Source organism: Sprattus sprattus (genome assembly GCF_963457725.1).
Source record: "Sprattus sprattus genome assembly, chromosome: 4".
Classification (NCBI taxonomy): Eukaryota; Metazoa; Chordata; class Actinopteri; order Clupeiformes; family Clupeidae; genus Sprattus; species Sprattus sprattus.
Window position 1 is genome coordinate 36102059 of NC_137923.1, and position 25920 is coordinate 36127978.

The following is a 25920-nucleotide window of genomic DNA, read 5'->3' on the forward strand; positions in this document are numbered from 1 at the left end:
AGAGCTTTGTCAACACAATATTCCCCCTAATGACAAGTGAGAAAAAAAATCGCTGGATTTGTCACCCAAACCCATGAAATCAGGCCACACATAACGTGAGGATTGTAATAACTCTAAGGCAATGTGTGCAGCTCTTTAACTTTCTCAAAAAGTTGATAGATAGTCTCTTTATTGATCCCTCGTGGAAATGAACTGTCGTGCATCTACAATGAAAGTACTATACACCAAAGCTATAAAATGAGACGTTTGCGTCCCCTATTTTGTTGCTACATCCCACTGCACAACAGGTAGCGGGTATCTTCGTTTGAGTATGGCGTATTGTAGCGAGCGAGCAGGGTAAGAAATCTGGAGTCAAGGTCTCAGCCACATAGACATCCTATTACGCTCAGCCATCTCTGCGAAGCCTCGAAGCTCCCTCGCCACCATACTCCAAGTGATCGGTGGATTCATTAAAAAAAAACTGTGATTCAAATTGCATCAAAATAGCTTTCAATCTCTTCCGATCTCTCCACACAGCTTCTCAGTTCTCACCAACACTTAGGCCAGAGGCCTAGCGAGACCAATGAGCGACACGGTGCGCTGGCCAATGATAGCCCACCTCATTTGCATACTGAGACAAGAATGAATACGGAAATAAATGCAGCCAGAAATAAATGCAGCCAGAAATGTAAATGTAGGAGAAAGAAATGTAAAAAGGCGCGAGAAGAAATAAATACGGTACGGGAAATAGTACGGTAAAAAATGTGTAAATAAATAGAAAAATAAAAGGAGGAAGAAATGTATTTGGGAATAAATGTAAGCGTAAATAAATGTAACAGTAAATAAAAAGGACTCATTTTCCATTTCCATTCACATAACTGCATGATATATTTTTTCTAATGCTTTTCTTTGGTGCATTTTTAGTCATTTTATTTATTTATGACTCACATTTTTACATATGTATTTATTTTTAATTATGTCATTTTTGGCTTTCCATAGAATAAAACGAAAAGCTCCAGTTAGAGAATGGCGCACAGAGTTGTGGGTAATAAATGCCGCCATTAGGGCATCAAGGAAGCTCAGACGCTCTCTTGAAAAACGACCGTTATGTGACATATTTCAAGGTCTCTGACTAAAGCGGACCTCAAGGTTTAAGCACAATGGGACACTGCTTGCTCTCTGAATAGGAAGGAAGGAGGCATTTTAAGCCCTTTGGAACGCAGGGTCTGTCGATTCCGAATAAACACGTTACTGCTGTTGCGTGCCCATAAGGAGCTGGCGGGGCGTGTATGTATGCAAATCCAGGTGCACATGAACGCGCGTTCATCTTAAGAAAGCGCTTCCGGGGTAGACAGCTCAGAAGACTTCTGCTGCTTATGAACACATTTTCAAGCGTGCAAGAATGCAGCGGAGGTCTTTTGCCTACATTGTTTTTCCGAAGTCCGTAAGAAACCTTTCAAAATTTCAGAAAATGATCGAGAATTAGGCCCAATATTATTTTACAGTAGCACCATCCACACGGTTAACTGACTTCATTCCATAATATATCGCTAAAGTTCTACAGCTGCAACAAGTTCGTGACAGCAGTTCCAGCTTTGATGACAGAGCCTCTGAGGGATCTAGGTCAATCTTGGCTTATAGACCGCACCGCTGCAGTCTTAACAGACCCAGAACGCATGTCTCTGTCATCAGGGGCCAAATCAAGACCCACATGCCAGTAAACTACAATAAAGCAGACTACATGTCAATGTACCTTTGTAGTGTGAACATGCGCAATAAGAAAAAAATACCCTTCCAAACATGTTTTAATAGGTTTTATTTCAGCAAGCAATTTTTAATTCAGGATAAACTTCACAATGCCAAGTTTACAGCCCTCTCCTGTCCACTCAGAGCCGATGCTCTTGGCCTTCAAAGTAAAAGGAATAAAAGGAAGGAATGCTTCTGGGTCACCAACCCATTTTCTGGAATACTCCGCAGATTTTTCAGTTTTTATGTTTTAAAATTTTTCAGTTTTTTTTCTCCATTTTTTAAAATAAACAAGGCCTAGCGTTCTCATCTCCAGACCTGGCAGACCTAGTTTCCTTTCCTTTTTTTAAAATGTTTTAAGATATTTTTTCAATGTTTTGTGTGTTTTCATTTTTTCAATGTTTAATTTTTTTTCATCGGTGAAGCAAGTTTCTCAAGGTTCCCCATTCCTATAACAAGAGAAAAGAGCAAAATGGGTTTTCCAGGGAAATTATGACTCGTATCAACTCAGTAAAAAAAAAAAAAAAGGACAGTTGGGCTCCTTACCTTGGCTTAGACACTTGGGACACCAGCAGAGTTGGGCGGTTTCGTGGCTGCCTCTTTAGCCTGGTGAGCTTGAAGCACAGCCACGGCCTCATCAACCTAAGGCAAAGTGCAAGGCCAAAGTTAAAAACACAACAATAAATACTGAAAAAAGCTGGACAATAACCGGTCAAAATGAACCATTTAAGTCAGCTAGTAAAGAAGACCCCATTAGCTTAACTGACCTTAGAGCGCAGGGACTCTGGAGATTCCAGCATGTGGAGCAGCTCAGAGTTATCAATCTCCAACAGCATGCCAGTGATCTTTCCAGCCAGGGTTGGGTGCATGTTCTGGATCATTGGGAAGAGACGCTCACCTGCGGACAGGAGAAACTGGTTTAGCCCCTGGTTCTTCTATGCATAGCTCCTCACATAGTCTACCATGACAGAGTAACCTGGAGCTCCACTCACCAAGCATCTGCTTCTGCTCCTGTGGAGGGGCGGCAGCCAGCATGGAGGCGGTCAGGGGCTCCTGGCCCTGCACATGGACGGCAGGCTGCAGGGAAAACCAGAGAAAATGCTTAGATTTCAAAAACACCATGAGAGTTTAACACCAGAAATCAAGGGACCATCATCTCACTGTAAGCACATCACGTAAAGAGGAAAGAGCCATATTGCCCAACAGAGAGCCAATAACTTACAGAACCACTGACCTCCCCCAACCCACAATTAAGAAGAACATCCCTTAAACTGAACATCTTCAGTATGTACCTGCTGCATGGCGACCTGTGGTTGCGTGTTCATGTGCTGCTGGGGGTTGCGCACTCCAGGGGCGTACTTGTACTGGGGCACACCACGCACCCCCGGGGCTGCAGCCGCCGCCGCCGCAGCAGCAGTAGGGCGAGGACCCATCGGCTGGCCTGGAGGGATGAACTGTTTTAGACACTTAAAAAAGGTAGTAGTACATAACTATCCAAGGCAGAACTTTATATTTTTCACATATTTATCGGTTTCCCGTTCACCATATGGTTGGGTGCAATGGAGCCTTTAACAGACATGGGACCCTCACCAACACGCTGTGTGGACACCATGCGCGGCACCTGGGAGGTAGGCCTCATAGTGCTGAAGGTCTGGGGCCGTGGGGCCTGGGCCCTCATGGTGCCTGGCATATTCTGGAAGTCTGCAGACAGGAAAAGAAGCTGGCATTTAAAAACCTAGCACCTCCCTGGTCTAAGACAGTTTCACATGCGTTACTAGTTGTTGACTCAAGTGAGATTCTTGGGGGGGATGTGCCTGAAACTCACGCTGTGGTCTGACTCCCTGTGTTGTCCAGCGGGGGCTGGGTCTTAGCTGGGCCAGCTGGCTGGTGGGGTAGTACGCAGCTCTGTTCTGAGCCTACAAAAGCAGGAGAAGACATTTTAACACTGTTGGGTCAGTTTTAGAATAGTTGCCGTAAACACAGAACAGGAAGACTCAGAGGCATTCAGCAGGAGTGCCTGATTTGCTCTATATTTCATAGATAGATAGATCTCATGGCCTTTACCTGTGGAATGGCGGCCATGAAATAGCCGGATGGCGGGGCGGGCTGGTAAGGGTTGATGACTGGGTTTGGCACGGTGCGCACGCTGGCCATCCTCTGCATGTACTGATTGGTGAGGTGGGCCTGGCGCTCCTCCTTGCGCTGTGCCAGTGCCACGTAGAGCGGCTTGGTGGCGACGATGCGTCCGTTCATCTCAGTCACAGCTTTAGTGGCCTCTTCAGGAGAGGAGAAACACACGAAACCAAAGCCTTTGCTTCGGCCACCCTCCATCATGACCTAAAGCAAGAGAAGAAAGGGCTTGTTTAATAGGGCTGGGCTGCAGATATTGCCACAGACAGAATATATGCTTGACATACTTCACCCAGAAATAACACATGAACATATAAATGCTCATACCTTCGCACTGGTGATGGTACCGAATGGAGTGAACTCCTTGCGCAGACGCTCATCATCAATGCCATCATCAAGATTTTTCACGTAAAGGTTGACGCCCTGAAGCAATATAAAACCCCCCCAGAAAATGAGTCTCACGCCAGCAGTCATCTTCACCCTCAACACATCAATCGCATTCATTCATCATCTTCCTCATTCCTCTTCATACAGACAGCAGGAAGCATGTCAGTAGCTCCATCTATCTCCAGCACCCCACTACAAAGGACGTGGAGCCCATGGGCTTCTCAATACTGTAGCAGCCATTTTGGCCAGTGTGGTCCACTGACAAGGAGACACTGAATTTGACAAAGCTGCAAGTATGCATACAATAGAAACACACTCACACTCAACAACTTCTCAATACAATGTTGTACAAAAAACATGTAAGGCAGCAGGGTCCGAGGAGATGAGTTGTTATGTGACTGTACCTGGTAGCGTGTCATCCGGTCCTGCTTCATCTGCTCAAACTTGCGTTTAAGCTCTGTCTGCCGTTCCACTTTCTTCTGGGCCCGTCCCACATAGATGAGCTTCCCGTTCAACTCTTTCCCGTTCATCTCATCCACAGCCTTGGCAAAGGAACAGAGGAGAACATACGAACAATCAAGCACTTCAACAATGAAGGTCTAAAGACACCATTCAACTCCCAACTTCCTCTTTTGACAGTACCACTGAGTGGTCAAGGTCATCATACACAACTCCCATAATACATGATTGCATGCAGTGCCAAGATTAAAAACTTTTCCCAAGTGCCAAAACCCGCACCTGAGAAAAGGACAAGGAAAAGAGGACATTAAGACTCACCCTCTGGGCATCCTCGTGTCTCTCAAAGCTGACAAAGCCAAAGCCTCTGGACTTGCCACTATCATCAGTCATTACTCGAATGCTCATGGAAGTGCCTAGGTAGGAGAAGAATGACCATCAGCACCACCCTCAATACATCAATAGCATTCATCCATCATCTTCCTCATTCCTCTTCATACAGACAGCAGGAAGCATGTCAGTAGCTCCATCTATCTCCAGCGCCCCACTACAGGACATGGAGCCCATGGGCTTCTCAATACTGTAGCAGCCATTTTGGCCAGTGTGGTCCACTGACAAGGAGACACTGAATTTGACAAAGCTGCAAGTATGCATACAATAAAAACATAACCTCAAAACAACTTCTCAATACAATGTTGAAAAAGATGGAAAACAGGCTCCCTCACATACTTCAGAGATTGCTCACAATCCCACCATTTTGTTTGAATCATGACTGTTAAACAACATCACTGAAATCATGTTATGGGGAAAAATGGGTGTACTGCCTATAAGAACCAGGTTTATGAACAGAGAATGTCAGTTGTCCAGTAAAATGTGGTTTTCAACAACAACAAAAAAATTGTTTACGTATTGAAACTGGATACAAAACTGATCCTATATCACTGTTCATCACTTGCCAAAGTGCTTCAGTTATCTTTGCGTCTCACTTACAGTAATGGTTACATCTCATGTACATCGCATCAAACAAGATTTCCAAAGGCCACAAGGAAAATGATATCCTTACAAGAGATTTTCAACACATTTATAAACAGGCATCTCAGACCAACTTTAAGTCGGTTGGCCTGCTTCAAGTACAAGTGTTAGTGAGACATTTTTAATGTCTGTTTATTCTTTTGCTCTACCAGAACATTTTGCTCACCATATGCTTTGAAGACCTCCCTTAATTTCTCATCATTCATGTCGTCGCCAAAGTTTTTGATGTAAACATTCGTGAACTCCTTGGCCCTGGCACCAAGCTCTGCCTCGCGCTCCTTGCGAGATTTGAATCGGCCTACAAACCTGCGGGAGCATCATTTCCAGAATAAGATCAGTCATGCACAATAGCAACATGAGAGGAAACATGTATTTGCAAGACGCATTAGAGCAGGGCTGCCCAATTTGGGGCCCGCGGGCCAAATGTGGCTCGCGCAGGATTTTTTTTTGGCCCGCACTCTGGTCAGAATAAGAGTCAGAACGTCATTCATTAGACAGCATTTTAACCCATTTTGAACAGGTTCTCTGTTTCAACGTCATATTTAACCCAGACTGGTTGCAGTTCACTGCTTGGCCACAGTTTTAACATTGTTTTAGATGGGTCAAGGGGGGGCGCTATTGTCCTTTTGTTAATACAGATCCATATCTATGGTTATCTAGTTGCTATGCTATTTAGCTAACTAGCTAAGGAAACTTTTAATAACGATTTAAATGGAAGAGCTCCGTTTGCATGAAATGATAGCTCGTTATCTAGCTGTTGTTATAGTCTCCTCGATTTAACTTTAACATTATAATGGGAAAAAGTAGAAACCCTCAGGGTGCCTGTGAAACTTCATATGAACTAGTTCATATTCATGAGTTCAAAATCACTTATCTCAACAAGAGTTCATAGCTAGCAGTTGCCAACTGTAAGTACCTTACTTATGTGTGTGCAAAGAGTGTTGATATGAAATATGAAAACAGCCAGTAGTTAATGTGCAAGCTTCAAATTGAATGGTGATTTAAGATACTCGATCTGAGTTGAGGTCGAGGCATGACGCTCTCTCGCTAAAGTTTCACCTGTTCGTGTTCGCGTAACAAATGTTTGTGGAGGTAGCTTTTGTGGAGCCAAGTGCAGTAGAGAGGCGCTTGTCTCCAGGGCACAGCTTACACGTAACTTATATTTTTCTCTTTTACGGATACAAATAGAAAATAACGGGAGTATTTCCATCTATCGAAACATCAGTAGTCACTCTTGTTGCCTGCCATCATGTTTATGAGCCTTTTGTAAATGGCTGTTTGTTGATTGGCCATTATATACCTACGGCACAGGGATTTTAACATCTTTCCTGTGTATGTCCTAAATAGATTATATTAATGTAGTATGATATGCTAATAAAAGTTTTTTTTTTTACCTGAAGCAAATGTTATCTTTACCCATTATTTTCTTCTTGGAGTATACCAGAATGCTTAATTGGCATGTTAAAATCACAAAAAAGTCTTGGGGAGGATACCGCCAGACACACAGGGGTTTGGTTTGTCACCTCATTCTGAGTTTGCAGGTATGTATATTAGTGTCAATGTTAATTGGGTACAAATTGAATACATTTCAATGTAATGGGGCTTGACCTCACATGAAAAATTTAGTTTTGGCCCTCGGCCCTCCACTCCGATTAATATTTGGCCCTTGACAAGAAAGAATTTAGGCACCCCTGCATTAGAGGATGGATATGGAGATATATATGTAGTTTTTTTTTTTTTTAATCAAGGTTAGGCAACATGGAACACACAGCAAGTGAACACAGAACAATCCTGATGCATGTTATTACAACTTACCCAAGATCCAAGTAATAGTAGTACCTCGAACACATGCATTTAAACAAAATACTAATTCAACACACTTACACTTTGCGATCATTGAGCAGCATGCCATTCATTTTCTCAATGGCCCGCTCTGCTGCCTCTTGAGTCTCAAAGTGCACAAAACCATAGCCTTTCGAGCCATTCTCATCACAAACCACCTTTAAAATGAGATTAGAAAGCAAAGACATTTTCAAATGTGTTAACCTACAAGCCAAGCAAGTAAAATATAAGGACTCTGGCCAACCAATATCAGATTTTTCAACATTCTTAAGACCCAAGTAACTCACCTTGCAAGACAGGATGTTGCCAAAAGCTGAAAATGTGTCATAGAGGGCCTTGTTGTCAATGGACTTGTCCAGATTCTTGATGAAGATGTTGCCAACTCCACTCTTTCTCAGAGAAGGATCACGCTGGGACCACATGATGCGGACAGGTCTGCCTTTAATTACGTCAAAGTTCATGGTGTCCAATGCACGCTCAGCTGTAGGAACAAGCAAAATCCAAATAAATTGTAATACAGAGTACCAAGACTGACCTTACAAGGTTACCATTTTGCACCTTTCTTAAAGCTTTGGGTAAGATATTCATATTAGGAATTAAATAGTTATTTATCAGCAGCAATGAAATGCCCAAATCAAGAATATGTCGATTACAATGTGTTTAGAGCCCCTAGGTTCAATATTCATATTCTGCTGTTGAGGATGATTAAGTATGCCTTATGTTTATCTGAAAAAGACACGACGCCCCACCCAATTTGCGCAGTCAGACAAATCGGTTCCACAACCCCCTGTTCGATTGACTTAACAGACCATTTGCTTACATTTGTATGATAACGGCTAGGCGAGGTTTGCAGTGGTAGGTAGGCAACTTTTATTTATCGCGTTTTGCAAACGCCTTCGCTGTGGCATCGCTGCGCCATACTGTGCGTCATGTAACCGCACACACATGGCGTATTCCATGAAATGTCTTCGCACATGGCCGTCAGTTTGTACCATTACGTATTGCGTTTTAGATAATAAAATATAACCTCAGGTCACTGAGAAAAAGCATCATGCATCAGCTTAAACCAATGATTCAGTTAAAAAACAATGTTCATTTCGACAGTCGACCATCTTTACAGTAGGCAGGCTAACTCGACAAGCTAGCTACCTAACGCCACTTATGTAGGCCTCTGGAGACATCCACGTTAAGCTAGCTAGAGGCCAACATAACCCTATCAAGCTAGCAGGCTAACATACTGCAGTATGCGCACGCAGCACGTTCATGCCACGCGTAAGGTTTAATGGCTTGCTAACAAGCATGTTAGCACAGTTAAGCTAACGTTAGTTATACTCTCTAACATTAAAACACACAAACATACAATAGACCTTAACAATGAATCGTAACAATTGACAAACAGAACTTACCGTCAGCAGGTTGCTGGAAGTTGACATAGGCATATCCGAGGGAACGACGTGTTATCATATCCCTACAGACACGGATGGAGAGAATAGCACCGGCGGGGCTAAACTTCTCGTACAGCATGGCCTCGGTCACATCCTGGTGGAGGTCTCCAACGTAAAGTGAAGCCATCGGATAACTTGGAGCGCTGGGGTTCATCTTGTTAAACAGATTGGGTCAAATACAGTGGTTGTTGCTTAAAACAGTCAATTCTGCAGGTCGTTCTAGCGAAGATCTCACTCGCTGGTTTCAGTGATCTTCTTGCCGTTAGCCCAACAGCTCAATACGCCTTTTTGTTAACGCTGCTAGCCACTTCAAATGCTAAAATGTAAAAGGTAGCGACACTAAAACAGCTCAAATTTAAAACACTTTAACTGACGAGATTCAGCGTGTTCGGTACACTTAAAAGCGTGTCGCTAATAAGACCGGATAAAGGTATCGTAATTGAATGCCTGCAGCAAGGCCTTTCCACTTAGCTAGTAACGTTAGCAGACGATTTGCTTACCAGCTACCTAGCAACATACGTCGGTTTAAAAATGTAGTTAGTTATCCCCGTATCGTACCGTCCAAACAACGATAAGCGACTCGTGCTTCACCGATTTTATTATAAAAAGAAAAATGATTTTTTGGAGTTTTTAAGGTTTTAAAATTTTTTTTTGTTTTTTAGATTTTTTATATAACGTGTGCCGAGGCAAGCTCAGGAGCACACAAGCACTCACACAGCACTAACAGCCGGGGTTTGGGGAGGAAAAGAATGTGGGCGTCGATAGATATATACCCTCGTTTACGTCATCACAGCGAACCAGTCATGTGCAAGCTGTTGGGGGGGGGGGGGGGGGGGTTAGGGTTCATCGATTCATCACCAGTACAGTGCGTAGGAATTTGATTGGTGTGTTATTTACTGCTGATCATGTTATCAGTAGAACGATTCAATTTAGTAAAACGTTTGAAACCTAACATGATTGCAACACTAAACTACTTTAAAAAAAAAGAGTCCAATATAAAAATATGGGGAAGAGGAAATGGCTTGTGCATTTTTTCCTATTTCATCATTAGCCCTCAACCTAAACCTTGATTGTATATTAGTGTCCAAATTTCACGATAACTCAAATCTCATAATAATAATAATTATGATATACTGTACCAAATTATCAAAGAGGACTCTGCCCTGCAGGAGAGCACCATAGAGCACTTAGATGAAAGAAAAAAAATTAGGGAACATGGAAATCTACATCAAAGTGTTTAAACCTTCTACTTGATGAGTCAGATTCAAGGTCATAAATGAACAGTTGGGGTAATATAAAGTGTCTAAGTACTGGTGCAGACTATAAATAAATACACATCACGGACATGAACAGCAATGTCATTGTCACGGTCGCACCAACAATTCCTCCTCATGTATCAAATGTTTTTTTCCCCCCCTCAAGGTCAAACATCCACCAGAAGGGGGAGCAGCAGTCTTACTGGAGAGATGTGAATATCATAATCTTAAAATACCTTAGTAACTATCATTACACCGGTTTACATTGTATTTCTTTATTAGACTTAAAATCTCCTAAAACACTAAAAAAAAAAAACTCTTTTATAACAATCTGGTCATCAGAGCATCCACTTGTATCTGTAAAAGAGTGTTAGATAGTTTGTTTGTTGTAGTAAATAAGTCTACTGAATCCCTATGCAAATATACCAGAATGTACCAATCTATTGAAAATGCCCCAGCCTATTTACATTTATATTCTTACAGTAGTCTGGTGAAATGAAAAATATGATACAAAAGGGAATAACTGAGAAAAACCATTGCCAATATGACTAAATGTGCAACAAGCCAACACCAAATAAAGTCCTTATGTTTTACTGATGGCTGAGTGGAACTCCAAATGTGGAGGGGAATATCTCCACCAAACAGTCTCTCATTTGAGTGTTCACCCCCCTACCTCCTAAACTGTCCCCTGCATACCTGTAGATTGCGGCCTCATTGTTTTGAGAGCAATCAGGGTTCTTACACACCCAGAGTTCAAAGGTTAACAACCTTTCCTACAGGACTTCCTATTCTTCATTTTCTTAAAGGCCATATATCAAAGGTATCTCAGGTAGGGTGGTGAACTGTGTAAATACATCACAGGGTTGTCAATGTGTTCCCTGTGTAATTATCTAGGTAGTCTGTGCTATGAAAATGCACTTAAATACTTCAAAATCACTGGTAAACAAAGATAATAGTACTCCTAAAGGTATTTAGAATCACTCATGAAGGGGATCACATTGTGCAAATCCAGCTTTTAAAGACATCAGGGACTGATGAGGGCTGCCTCTGTAAAATACATTCTAAAAATTGTAATAGCTATATGATAGTAAGGACATTTAACTGACAACTATTTATAAGACACACCAACTCCAGGTAGATCACTTCAGGAATGTGCTCTCCCTTCCAAATTTGGTGTATGGCCCACAAGCCTCAACACGTGCTCAGAAAATGACAGCCATTATTTTCCCTCTGAGACTAAACGACCCACTTCTTGCTCTGCATGTTAACGAGGGTGTTGGAAGGCCATTGCATCACCAGTCAGAGCAGAGCAAGGTAGAGGACACACATGTGACCCATTTCTAAGGCCCCCTTTACACGGAGGCTAGATTCACTGAATCTGGTTAATTTTTCACACCTATCAAATCTTTTAATTGCGTAGGATGGAGCCTGGTAACGAGAGATTTACGTAAAGACTAACACACCCGTTTGGGATGAACTGACTAGTACATACCACACGCCTGTTGGTGGCGCTTTAGCGCTGCTACAGACAACTGAAAAAACGTAGAAGACAGGACACGGGTAAACTCCAGTAGACAAACTACAATTAGCAACGTTTAGCCTAACCGCATAGCCTACATTTAATCTGCACAGTAATACATGGTGGTTAATACAATCGGGGGTCAGAGCAGACTATAGGTTATGCAAAAATGAATTTTATTTTCTATTGATAATAAAGAGTTTGGAACAGTGCAACATGACATGTCTGAGTTGTTTAAATGCCTTTGCTTTATTGAGAGGCTGAGCTTGAGCATTTCCCATGAGGCTTTGCTCCGACCATTCTACATTAATATATGAAGAAAAAAGCTAATTAAATCGCCAATTTTTATTTGTGGTCATGAAAGTTATGTAACGTCTGAATAAAAAGAATTAGATCAAGATAGGAGGCTAAACAAAAATCAGTAGGCTGGATTAATGAGAGTGAATTCGAGAGCCACCACGAGTGAGATGTTGAGGGAGAACAAGTGATATATATATTGGTTGGAGATCACAAAGCAATCACGTGGGGCAATGACGTCATCAGGTTGCGTGAATCCGTGCAGACGAACACCAGCCCCCGTACCGATTCAAATCTACTCACTTTCTACCCCCGATTCGGATCGTTGCGGATAGAGTGTTCGTCTATGATAGGGCTATCTGTATTCTGAACTTTACGGAAGGAGACAAACTAGACTTCGCATAAACAGCCTCTAAAACGGCTGCAAATGAGGTATCGGAGAGGCACTGAGTGATTTAAGATTTTTCTTTTATTTCACATACATGAAATTACATTTCAACCCCCTCCCCTGACATTACCAATTATGTTTGGGTATTCAGTTTGAAAAATCAAAGGACATGAAACCTAACCCGCCCAGATGGCTACCTCCATTCCCACCATTACAAACTCAGAACAATGCAATAGGCATATATCAAAGGAAGAGAAGAAAAAAATAAAAGATAAAGCAAAAAAAACAACAAAAAAAAAATCAAGAGACAGAACAGATACCCCTAAGAGGAAATAGAAGCTAATGGGAAAAATATTACCAAACTGCTCAAGGGACCTTATCCGAGTTACAGAACTGAGCTATGGTAAATCCTTGCAGCTAATTGCAGGTTTTCTATATCTAATTATTTCAGACAGGTGAAGAACCGCAGTATGTCAGTCCAGGTAAGGAAATTATCTTGAGCAGATGGCACTAAGAATGGAATGTCTCTCGCCAGCCCTCTCAATGGAAACCATGATGTCAGACTTTTTGTTTTGGTTTTCTTTAGCATTATTCTTCTGGAAAGAGGAAAAGCGTTTTTCATGGATATATATGTAACCCATTCCCTGCTCAACTAAAATCATTCACACTCCCAGGTTTTGTATCGTTTCATGTTTGTTTTCTGGTGAACCACAGACATGTCAATCAACAATGTCAAAGGATGCATCAATGTCTCACATATGTTTAATGCACATGTATAACGCCTAGCTAAAATGTGCCCCTGTATGACTCCCTGACTCCCAAATCATTGCTATTGTGCCTCACAAAAACTACAAGGTCAACAGACACTAGCCCCCCCCCCCCCCCCAACACCCTTGATGGTCTTCCCATATCAATAACCAAACTCACACACCAACACTTCCATACTCAGATGCATTCTCTCTCTTTCTCTCCCTCTCACACACACGCACAGGCAAGCACACACTCACACGCACACAAGTGACAGAGGCTGGTGAGAAGTTAAAGAGAAAGAAGCTGGAACCACGATGGTCTCAGTGTTTCATTATTTTTTTTGCCTCAATAAGCTGACAGGAACGTTTGATGAGCAATCTCAGTTTTCTCTGCCTTCCTCTGTGTCTTCACCGTCTCCTTGATTATCTGAGGTCCACAGCTACAAGAGATTAGCAGAGAAAGTTACTACCAGCAAAGTCAATATTACCACTGATATATAAAAGACATTACACCCATATAACTCAAGATTTTCTTTTTCTATGCACTAATTGTTCCTTTCTGCATATGAAAACCATGAAACACTCACTGTCAAATTGTCTCTCAGCAGCTGCATGATGAGTGTGCTGTCCTTATATGAATCTTCATTCAGTGAATCGAGCTCTGCAATAGCCTCATCAAAAGCCTGAAAAAAAGAAACAAAAAAACTTAAACAAAAAGCTGAACAGGGTTTGAACCTTTAGTTTGACACTCAACAGATCATTAAATAAAATATGGATACGTAAATCTCTTCGGTGGCCTCACCGTCTTGGCCAGCTTGCATGCCTGCTCGGGCGAGTTCAGGATCTCATAGAAGAAGACGGAGAAATTGAGGGCCAAGCCCAGACGGATGGGATGAGTGGGCTGCATGCTGCTCTTGCTGATGTCAAACGCTGACTGGTAGGCATCCTGAGATTTTGAGATGATGGCTGTTTGGGGAAACAAGAGGAAGATGTCCAGTTAGGCATCTGCTAGACATTGAACCGAACCCTATGGAGAAGACTTTTGAGGCTCTGGTGTCTAAAGTGGGCCCCACGACCACTAACACTGCTACATTTACAATGGACCTCACTCATTTAACAATTAAGTGCTTGGAAGTGTACAGTCTTCCTGCGTTTTAAGCTACTCAATGGTGGACCTGCTTTGTCCTAACAGGTTGGTACTGGGTTTAGAGGTTGAAGCTGTCAATGTCACCAATGGGTCTCATCCAAGAGCTTTTGTTAATCTATTCCACAAAGAAATAGGTCTTTAGAGGTGACCATACCGTCTAGGTCGAACAGCAGCAGGCCAGTTATGGAAGCTAGCGGCCCCTTTCGTTTACATTCCACAGAGACCATCTCTGGTTGCCACCACCAGCAGACTGCCATGGTCCGCTGTCTTTTGAAACTTTTCTTTCTTTTCTGTCAGGAGCTCCTCCTGCCTTCACCCATATGGGACCTGAGAGTGGCCATGCAGCTGCCGGCCTGTATTGATCGCAGTGCTGAGAGAAACACATGAATGTTTCAGAAGGCTCAGGAAGCTCGAAGGCGGCCGAGGCTGGTTGAGAGGCTTATGGTGCCACTCGCAGTCAAGAACGGTTCACACCCATTGCCCATGGGGGGCACATGTCTGGAATTTCACTTCAAGAGAGCTAAGGATGAACGCGGCCACAGTGCGCGCGCGCACACACATACACACACACACACACAGGAGGCGCCTGGGTGCCTAGCAACCACATATATGCTGCCCCCCCTCACTGTTCAAACCCACTGCTGCTGGTGTTGCCTTGGCAACAAGTTCAAGGCTTTCTGCTATGATGACAGTTGTAGGTCAGGAGTATGTGTGCGCGCGGGTGTGTGGTACACCAAGACGGCAATTCTGCTGAAATCTTGCCTACTTGCCGAAATGGGAGGTTTTGTGGGACGAGTGTGGTAGAGCACACTGTATAACTGCGACCACTAGGTTTGACTATGGGGGTTGGTACCATCCCTCGCCTTTGGGATTTGGAACAAGGTATTTATGAACACTTATAGGTGGTGACAATGTGATCATTTTGCACGCAAGTAGATGTCAGTATTTTAACAGATCAACAGGAACACTAAAAGCCAGGGGTCTGATAGCGGCCAATATATTTGTGACCCTCACTTCTATGATTACTTCAAGTGATCAATTAAAACAAAGCCATGCGCGCATACAAATTTAGTCCCTTCTAGATTAGTAATCTCAGCATTCATTAACAGCAATCTCATGTTTAATTTGTGGTCTGCATTATGGAGAACTGAAGGGCTGCAGTGGATCTGTGTATGGGACAGCAAAAACAAGTACAGTTGCTTCCAGGCCGATTAAGCAAGGGAGAGAAGCTTCAAGCAAAAGTAGTTCAGCAGTGAGGATTCTTCATTTATTTATAGTGGCCATAGAGGAGAGTGTACTCTGCTGATGTCAGCCCAGGCGCCTGGAGACGGCAAGTCGTCCTCTCCAGAACTAGGGCACAACCGCCCCAAGCACCATTCCCCCCCCCCCCCCTCCCCCCCTCATAGATGCAAGAGGGTCACTCCATGTTTTCTTTAAAAAAAAAAAAAAAAGATTTATTTTGGGCCTTTATAGCCTTTTTTTTAATTGATGGGACGATGGGTTGGACCGGGGGGGGGGGGGGGGGGGGGGGGGGTGTCAGAGATGACTTCAGAGGTTGCTGCTGTGCCAGGAGGCAAAGCGATCATCTTACTTAATGACCTGCATGGCACCAATGACTCATGACGCTCAATGTATGACCATTCAGACATAGAATGGAAAAAGCAGCAATGATATCAGATAAAACATGGAAAAGGCCACACCTCACATGCAAAGTCATTCCCTTCACACATCAGCCTTGGGATTTATCTTTCCCACTGAGTGATACAATGACAAATGAGGTTAGCCTGCTATACTAAGATTAGATATAATAAGACTAGATTCATTCAATTCACATTGTCTTAATGACACCAGTTACGTTAGAAGGACATTATTTGAGTCTTTTGCCAGCAAGACTTTTTCTTTCAGCTTAATGAGATTTACACCCATTGCCATTTTCTACGAAACCCACAGCCTGTTTAGCCTGTTCTGGAGTAAAATGCAAACTTGAGTCCTAAGCCATTCATGTATGAACATGCCAGAACCTGATGTCTGAGGACACTCGTTAATCTCCCAAACCAACTACTGGAGAGGACCTGATGTCTGAAGACACTCGTCAATCTCCCACACTAACTACTGGAGAGGACCTGATATCTGAGGACACTCGTTAATCTCTCACACCAACTACTGGAGAGGACCTGATGTCTGAGGACACTCGTTAATCTCCCACACCAACTACTGGAGAGGACCTGATGTCTGAAGACACTCGTTAATCTCCCACACCAACTACTGGAGAGGACCTGATGTCTGAAGACACTTAGCGAGCTGATTGAGAACAGGATGTATCGGCTCGTCAAAGGCTGGTATTTAGCCTGGTTGACATTAATCACATGATATGGATAAACTTATCAGGCCATCGGTGTGCACGTCCCACTTCAAAAGGCAGGAAAGGATGATCACCAAAACAATGATTTTCTAACGGTATAATGGTTCTAAACTCAAAGGGCTCTTTTTTTCTCCTCTGGTAAGCAGGAGATGAACATGAACGCTTATGAAGAGTACAAGACCATAATCATGGCAAAATTCAACACCGCCACCGCTGTGAGAGCAAGGCAAGACACGTTGTGTGAGGATGTCTTTTGGCTGATATCTATGTATGAATGCGAAACGGCAAGTGTGATCTGGGACAGAGGTTTACGCTGCCGGTTAGAAACTGCAAGATCTGCTAGTTCGATACTCCTCACTTCCTAAATGTGTAGTTTTACATTTCCTTGCAAGTCGCTATGAATAAAAGCGTCTGTTAAATGACTAAATGTAAATGTATTAATAACAAATGCAATAAATTGAAGCAGTGAAAATAAAGTGTGTGTATTTCTCTCTATTCTTATCATGAGTCCACCTTAATCATTTTCTACAATAATGATATGATATGGTGTACAAATCAAACTGTCATATCATTTTGAGTGCTTTGTTCTCCGCATCGCTCATCATGATCGAATAATGGATCTTGGCGATCGCAAAGAACTCTCTCCCTACGCTAATCTAACTATCTAATATCGCTCCTTGGTCATGGGATCCCTCCTTTTTCCAGAGGCGTGGCAAGCTTATCCAGCTACACTTAAGTTAGCCTGCGCTGGAGCAGGTTAGTGCTAATTGATATGTTACTATGGTTATTTATCAAAGGCGCTTCCACGAACCGAAGAGGCTGTTTTTATTTTAGACTGAAAATTAGCTTGCTAAACCGCTAAGCGACCTACGCTGAATAGGGCCCAGATGTCTGATGACACTCACTGGTGTATCAGTTCAACCATGGGGGGGAAGATTTACGGTCCTGACGTGAAGTCTTCGGATCTAGATTTTTTTCTATTTAGATCTATTTTTGGGGGTTATAAGTTATTTTAATAATACGACCTCACAAAATGAATCTCTGCCAGTGGTGTGTACGTTTGCATGGTGGCTGCAGTAGATGGATCAGGGGATGCTAATAATGACACATGGCTGACACAGCTTCCATATGCTCAAGCCTTCAAGGTCATGCCCTCTGCCACACACTGACAACAGCTTCAGCTGGACATGCTTGCGCAACACGCTCCTTCTCCCTTTTCACAGACACTACATGACTGTGGCCAAGAATGTGGATATTATGTCTAACTCCAGGCTTCGATTAAACTACCAAATACAGGCTGAGAAAGCAAGTGACAAAGCTTAAGACAAATGATTAGCTTTGACGTCAGATTAAAGCTGTGTGTATGTTTATGTATTTGGGTAAGAGTTCGGATACTCACCGGTTTTGTCATCTCCCACAGCAACTTCAGCCAGGTAGCGGTAGTAATCACCTTTCATTTTCAGGTAGAACACTTTGCTCTCAGGAGGGGTGGCACTGGGGATAAGGAATTTGTCCAGCAGATCCTGTGAATGAATGAATAAAAAACATGTTTGCTTGTATTCATACAGTTTGCCCCCCCCCCCCCCCTTCTTAAATATCAACGACAAAAAGGCTAGTGACAGACGCAGTGAAACCCAGCCAAACACAACTGCTCTTTTATTCAGCACTGGACACAGAAGAGGAGGGAATGGGTGCTGGGGGACTCTGGACACACAGTGGACACAATCCCTCTTGTTCTTCACAGACACTGCTGGGGACTGTGTAGGAACCCAAAGGCTCACACTAAACATCCTACGGCTTGAAAAAAAACCCCACAAAGCTCAAAGAAAAAAATAGTTAATCTGATGACCTGATCAACTCATGAATTCACTATAGAGGCTGTTGCTCTTCCTTTTTGCTAACCCTTTCCATTTTTTTTCTACTTCAGCCCCAGGTTAACGTTACCCAACTGACCACGGATAGAGACAAAGTAATAGAAAAGCACGAATACTCTGGGTCATGTTGCCAGTAGCCTGTATATCGCGGGTAATCATGGGTAACTATGATGGCAGTGTATGAGGGTGTGCGTGTGTGAGAACTGTTTTTGTCATGTCATTAAATACCAGTGACCAGATATTTATTAAACTACAGAAATAAAACGTTTTAGTTTGCTAAACTCTTGCCTCCTCGATATTCATTCATTTGATTCGCCTGGGCCCTGTTCATAAAATACGTGGCAGTTAGGGTCTGTCACATTTGGCCATACACTGCCATCATAGTTTAAGTTATTTATGTGTTGTTTCCCTCATATTTTTAGGCTATGTTCAAGCCTACTTTTTCAGAAGTTTGTTGAATGTTTTTCAACAGCATTGCTTTGAGTAATAAAAACCTCAATATTTGGTTATAAATAGTTTCTTCATTTTTTTATAGGCTTCATTCAGTGATTGAAACAAATATTATTAACATTAATTGAAGTTTTAAAGTATAGAACCGACATTGAACGCTCCAAGCGAGTTGTGCTGTGGTAAACATGGAACTTTTCCTTGGCATGAAAAGGCAAATAATCAAACCAGTGCATGAAGCGGTTGTAGCCTATCTAGTCTAGTTTATTCATGCAATATACAGTCATTATACTAGCGACTAGCCCACACTAATGATGATTTTTTTAACGTTAAATAAAATAAGGCACACAATTCCGAGAAATGTGACAAAGAACTTTTACCCTGAGGTTCATAAAAAATAAAGTGCTATTAAAAACGAAAGAGGCTACCTACATTCTTGCCGCTTGTATAAAAAAGGGGAAAAAACTGAGCGCACTTTATTCCATCGTCACTAATTGTCAGGAACTTTCAGTGAACGGTCACTGTCGGGTCTTAGGCCTAAAAGTTCCATATATTATGCCATATTCACTTAGGTGCACTTTTTAAAGCTTTAGCCTCAAGTTCCTAGTTGTTGAACTAATTAACACTAATTTAGCTGTAGGCTCAACGCGTTTACCATCAACTGACCCAAATCCGAAATATTTCCAGACATCACTCTTTAGATTTTTGGGGGTTACAATCACTTTCTCTGCTGCGGTCAGGCTGGGTTCTGCACTTTCTGCCATCTTTCACGCAAGTAAACGGTCAGCAGTGACGCTGTGCCAGACAGTGCGACTCCTGTGACCTGTCCCAGTCCTGGCTGATGTGATGAGCACTTGTTTTTTTAGATCGTATTGCAATACAAAAATATAATAATAAAGACCTGTCCCTGACATCATGTGCGCGCCTACCCACAAAACAGACAGTCGCGGAATATTAATTTTCACATTCGAAATACTGTTTTTCACAACTATTCGGATATATATTCGAATTTAGAATATTCGTTGACAGCCTTGTGGTCTACCACATCTAGAACTAGACTGTTCCATAGTCAATGACAACCAAAACGCTGTCGTCATGGTAAACTCTGCAGGATCCTGATCTCTGCCCTTTGGTGTTGGGTCTGATTTGAATACTTACATAAGCCAGCACCATGGAAGACATCAGCACAGAAGCGTCTACTCTAGGCCACTCAAAAGGGACTTACTTTTGGGGGGGGGGGGGGGGGAATGCTCAGAGACATTCCTCTCCACTAGACAACTTGCCAAGGCAACCTGAAAAATGCCAGAGGGGAGCTCTCAAGAGTGGTAGAGAAGCAGACAATGGTGAGAAAAATGGGTATGATCAGTGACAGTGAAATGTTGAACACTCGCACCAGGCATCCCATGAATCCCATAGCTTACTATATCCATCACGGACGCTGTACTCTTTATACTATAGCCATCACAATATTTTCAATGTATTTATTTTGAATGGACTGGATGGGGGCACAGTGAACTAGAAAAGGAGGGGTCTGAGGCTGGTTTCACTGAGCATGCTCACAGAGGAGTTACCCTGTATGGAGGTTGACCTCCACCTGGAGCTCTGGAGGTCAGTGTACAGGAACAGTGGAAGAGTAGCTGATCCTCAGCTGCTGTGGCTATGGGATTATAACTCAATGACTCACCACAGAGGATAATACAAAACACTTCTGCCTCCATTTCTTTCACCATACACATTCAGAATATGTTTCTCAGCTTAGCCTTACCTCAAAAATAGTGACATCTACAACCACTGAGGCTTGTTCAGATTGGCCTCACAGGAGAACCCTTAATGGTTCAACGAAGAGCTACCAAAGGGGCTATCTGGACCCCTGGCTTTTCAAGGTTCTCAGTAGAATGTTTAGGAGTCCGCCTGAGGGGACCAGCTTGGATGTTCTACTATGTGCAATGGAGAGCTGACATATGGCTCAGCTAAGTCTTGTAACCCAATTTAGGAAAACTTGAAGAGGCAAAAAATGGAAAAAAAATGAAAGCTGGAGAGCAATGCAAGAGAGTATGTGGAAATGGCAGACAACAGAGTGGACATCCTCTCAGTAATGTTATGTCCACTTTTTAAATAACTCCTTTGTTTCCTCAGCAGTGAGTTTAATGGCCTTTGGGATTATATCTACTCTTACAGGCACAGTCAAATCAGTGGAAGAAAGGAATCCCACAAATGCATGGCATCCACTGTGGTATTGCATTAAGTGTTTCAATAGCACTGCCCTACTCAAGGAGAAGGAGAATCTCAAAAGTCATCTGTTATGTTTCCCACCAGGACGTCTGAAAAGTTGGGAACAAAGCACTTGGCCCGTTCTGACATTCTGAAAACAACGCCTTCAAATGAACACATTTTCAAAGACGGTCAGCTTTAGATTTCTCTACCGTCTTCTACCTCCATATCTTTACTGGACTTTGGTTTTCATGCAGTTGTACAGATTGGGACAGCAATCATCTTTACAGAGTAGTACCATGTCCCTTGCATTCTCTGACCTCCACTTTAAACTAGTCTTGAGGCAAATGTATATGAAGCAAAGTACACCAACCTATGCATGACATGGAGCTATAGATCTTCAGCCAGTAGCATCTCTGATTAAGATGACCCAAAAGCCCCCCCCCCCCCCCCCCGACCCAGCATCAGACAGGACACAGCTCAGAAAATAAATAATACATCTGGTCAAAAACAGACAAAACATCTGCTCAGAGAACAGGTCAGCCATCTGCGTCCCCTTACCAGAACATCATTGCATATCTCCTTAAGCTCCTTCTCAATATTTTCCCGATACTCTTGTGCCATCTGCTTCTTGTCGGGGCCCTCTGTCTTCTGCTCGATGCTGGATACCACCCTCCAGGAGGAGCGACGTGCACCCACAACATTCTTGTAGGCAACGGACAGAAGATTGCGCTCCTCGTTGGAGAGCTCCTCATTGATCTCCGTCACAGCCTTCATGGAAGCAGCCATATCATCATAGCGCTCTGCTTGTTCGGCCAGTTTGGCCTTCTGGACCAAATCGCTCTTATCCATGACTTCTGGAAGAGAGCATGTAAAGTAGAAACAAGACATAAAGAGAGTGGACATGCTTTAATAATTATCTGGGATAAGTTTAAGGACTTAAGTCCACTTTTACTGTTGTGCCCATATAAGCATCGCAGGACATGAGCTGAAGTTAAGGTTAGTTCGATCTACTGGTCTATTTCGGCAAAAGCACAACACCATGGTTACCATCTTTAGTCTGTAATTTATAGCCTGTTGAAAAATCCTTATGTAAACGTGGAATTAATTAAATGTGAATGATATTAACAACGCTATGCTATTACCAGACACGTAGCCAATTTCACATTACCAGCTAGTATTGTAGCCTACTTATTCGACCGAAAGAGAGAACAGAACCGCATCCGGTGTGGAGTAAATCAATACACCCTGCTCGACTTGCAATTTATGTAGAGACACCCACGGGGTCTTTCACCTTCTATGACATTCCGTAATTGCAGCTCGGAATCAATTTGCGATTTTCCATGCTTGAACCGGCCTCATCGATGGAATGGCAGCACGTGCTGAACTCCATACTCTTTTATTCAGAGGATCCGAGTTCACCATGGCACCGGTTACTATAAGTTACATGCCGTGAAACCCGTTTTCAGGACTATGGCTCTCTCCTCGCCAGGAGTCAGAGTTGCAGCATGGACCGTTCGCGAGGCCACCTAGTAGCCCATCCTACATTGTGGCGGTGATGTGAAATATGCGGATGTAACCTACCACACCCAATCCGACCCGCCACCTACCTGTTAGAGATTGTCGCTAATACTTAACTTGTGTGGAATGTAATAATCCACTCGTTCTCGAAAAAACTCCAAAGTAGCCAAATGCTAAATAACGCAAATTGGTTAGCGACATCAGAACATTTTAAGAAAGTTAAAACATCATGTAATGACTACGTAACCAATTGCTCAGATTTAACACGGCACATGGCTTAGCAAGTTCCAAGTTTTACATTTATATTTTTTAGTTTCTATAACTGCTTGTTTGCTGGCAAACGCATGATATCATTTCGCTCAAAATTACGGTCATCCTCGTGACCTGCATTCACTAACTAGCCCAAACCAGACACTCCATTCAACCAAAACCTCGGACCAACCTCAGTTTACACTACACAACATCAATGTATTTCACGTTTCACTATAAAACCATACTTGACCTGTAAACTATTTCAGAAACTAACGTAATATGCTCTTAATATAAAGTTCGGTAGTCCAACCACTCTAGTCCAGTATCGAAGGCTATATTCAGGCGAGGATGTCGCTAGGCTACAAATATGAACGCCCTATTTTTTTTTTGACATGATGGTGTTCCGAGTGACTACGAGTAGTGCGAAGAGAAAACGGGAGAACCGCCCGAATTTCCCCGTGAATACAGTGCAACTTAATTATGGACATGAATACAACCCGTTGAAATACTCCTTTGTAAGCTACGTTAACTATTTCAATGAACGAAATGCACTCCGCACTAGCCAGGTCAAATCAATCCTGTCTGATGGTGATGAGACCATGGATCCTTCCGTTGTCTGTGCCACAATGGCAAACTGAACTCGGAAACGGTTTATATTTGAAATCAACCTAATAGACCAACAAAGAATATGTATAGACGGGTCTATGCACCTATCTTTATGAGACACGTTAGGGTAACCGTAGAGCTTACTAATGCAGGCTGAGTTAATATCGAAGTGTTTGCTGCCGTGCCTACAATACTCCTAGTGCTCCTTACACAAAAGCTCGAAAGCATCACAGGCTGCCCTACGCCCTATATCTGGCATCTATCGAACTGTTATTTCGGGCAACCATTTACAGCTTTGTAAACGGGGGGAAAAAACATCTCCTTGTAGATTTTAATCTTATGCATTAAAAATCATATCAGTTTCATGATTTTCACCGCACTGACCTGAGTTTGGAACGGTCTTCTTGGTCCGGCTACACAGCTGATTCTTTCTGGCTGCCTGTCTCACACAGATCCACGGGGTTTCCCTCCAATCACAGGCTCCAAAGGCAGGGACTGGGCTGGGAGCAATGACGTCAAATGCTACCAAGGCAACCGTTGATCGACGTGAGGTGTGACGTGCCCTCATTGCTCGAAAAAATGACCTGCGGCGTGATTGTTTTCTTCTAGCTAATGCACACTGTTTTAGACCCCTGTCTTTAAGAACTGTAGTAGTTAGTTGCCATTTAAGTGTCTCTACCTCTACTGAATCACCCAATCAGGTTAACTAGGTTATAAAGAGCCTAGTTGTGTCTGTCGAAAATGTTAATACCGGTAGTGAAAATACCCCTTTGAAGCCTTGAAGGCTCGATACTTGGAGTCTAATCTATGAAACTTAATCAGACATCAGTTGGCATCAACAAGCCTTTAACTGAGGATTCTTACCCATAAGGGTTCTTCCATGGGAACCATGAACAGACTAGTACATTCCGCTTACAGTGTTAGGATCAAAAACAGAAAGGCTGTTAAAGGCACAGTGAAGGATTATAATCCATTCCACTTTTTGTTGAAATCAGCAGAGGTGAATTAAGAGGCAGTAGCCTATGTCAAAATGAAAATGAACAACAAAAAAGGTGTACACAGTTGTTCGAACCTAACAAGCAAAAGGAAGATGCAACGAAGAATGGACTCATGACTCGTGTTTACATCTGACCCAAATGCCTTAAAGGTCGAGCCCACCATTCTGGCAAATAGTTGCAACATACAATCAAATTAAACACATCCCTTCTATGCTCCTGAAGCAGCATCAGGTTGAAAAGTGTATAGCTTGGTCTAAGACACTTTTTTTTGCTTCCCATTTACAGAGCAAGGACTGACAACTGAGTTTTTTTGCACACACACTGAAAGGAAAGCTTGAGGGCCAAATGGAGCAATTAGCTGCATTTGACAAAAACTGTGTTGGAAATATACCTGCGGACTGAGCCTTTAAAGTCAGGGAACTGGGACATTTCAAGCTGGAGATCCTCACCTGCGAGGTACACGACTAGGCCATGCTCAGAAGTAGCTTTTTCTCTCGGTCATAGTTTTGCCACTTGTGAAGCAAGGGTAGCAGTTAGGATTATCTTTGTTATTGAAGTCACTACCAACAAAAAACAAATCAAGAGAAAACTTAATGACCAATGCTTTTGCTGGCTAGCTAGCATTTTGAGAGAGAAATTCGGCAATGAGCCACAAAAGGAAGGGACCTCTGATTGGTCTTCACCCATCTTGGACTTCCTCTGACACTTATTTATATCCACACACCTTAGGTCCCACTTTGAAGCTAATGCATATCTCTTGGGACCAGGAAGCAGATTGCTTGACTTAATTAATTTGGAAGACGCTTGTATTGGGACAAGTGAGGTACGTAAGCATATGGCAAATCAAGGAAAGTGAGAGAAACAAGAGATGTTTCTGACTGTATATTTTATGCACTGGCTGATGGAAGCCAGTGGAGGTTGTGCAGTTGTTTTTACCTGTGTTCAGCTACAAAGTTTTCTTACATCCAGTTCTTCTTGCATCCATAAGGTGCCCTTAAAATAAGGATTGAAACAAAGCGGACTGGAGGGTCTCCTAGTTCGTCTTCTCTGATGAGTCCAATTTTCAGCTTTGCCCAACACATGGTCATCTGATGGTTAGACGGAGACCTGGAGAGGCCTACAAGCCACAGAGTCTTGCACCTACTGTGAAATTGGACTCATCAGAGAAGACGAACTAGGAGACCCTCCAGTCGGCTTTGGTTCAATCCTTATGGTCTTTTACAAACCTCAGCCAGGCAAAGTACAACGTTGTCCCGGAAGAAAAACTTGCTTCCTT

At 42.8% G+C, this 25920-nt stretch overlaps 2 protein-coding genes across 2 annotated transcripts; both read right to left on the minus strand.

The window, feature by feature from the left end:
* Window positions 1–1782: 1782 nt before the first annotated feature.
* pabpc1b (poly A binding protein, cytoplasmic 1 b) lies at window positions 1783–9742 on the minus strand. The gene is made up of 15 exons (XM_080837080.1): window positions 8979–9742; window positions 7860–8053; window positions 7615–7730; window positions 5897–6036; window positions 5020–5114; window positions 4647–4784; window positions 4183–4278; window positions 3790–4062; window positions 3551–3641; window positions 3316–3426; window positions 3018–3166; window positions 2718–2802; window positions 2493–2623; window positions 2272–2367; window positions 1783–2174 (listed from the first exon to the last, which is right to left on the minus strand). The coding sequence occupies exons 1-14, from the start codon at window positions 9169–9171 to the stop codon at window positions 2278–2280; spliced, it is 1902 nt and encodes a 633-aa protein (XP_080693206.1). The 5' UTR covers window positions 9172–9742; the 3' UTR covers window positions 1783–2174; window positions 2272–2277.
* A 3641-nt stretch (window positions 9743–13383) lies between these two features.
* Window positions 13384–24099, minus strand: ywhaz (tyrosine 3-monooxygenase/tryptophan 5-monooxygenase activation protein, zeta polypeptide). The gene is made up of 6 exons (XM_080837056.1): window positions 24031–24099; window positions 21829–22124; window positions 18135–18258; window positions 14029–14192; window positions 13814–13909; window positions 13384–13666 (listed from the first exon to the last, which is right to left on the minus strand). The coding sequence occupies exons 2-6, from the start codon at window positions 22117–22119 to the stop codon at window positions 13607–13609; spliced, it is 735 nt and encodes a 244-aa protein (XP_080693182.1). The 5' UTR covers window positions 22120–22124; window positions 24031–24099; the 3' UTR covers window positions 13384–13606.
* Window positions 24100–25920: the final 1821 nt, after the last annotated feature.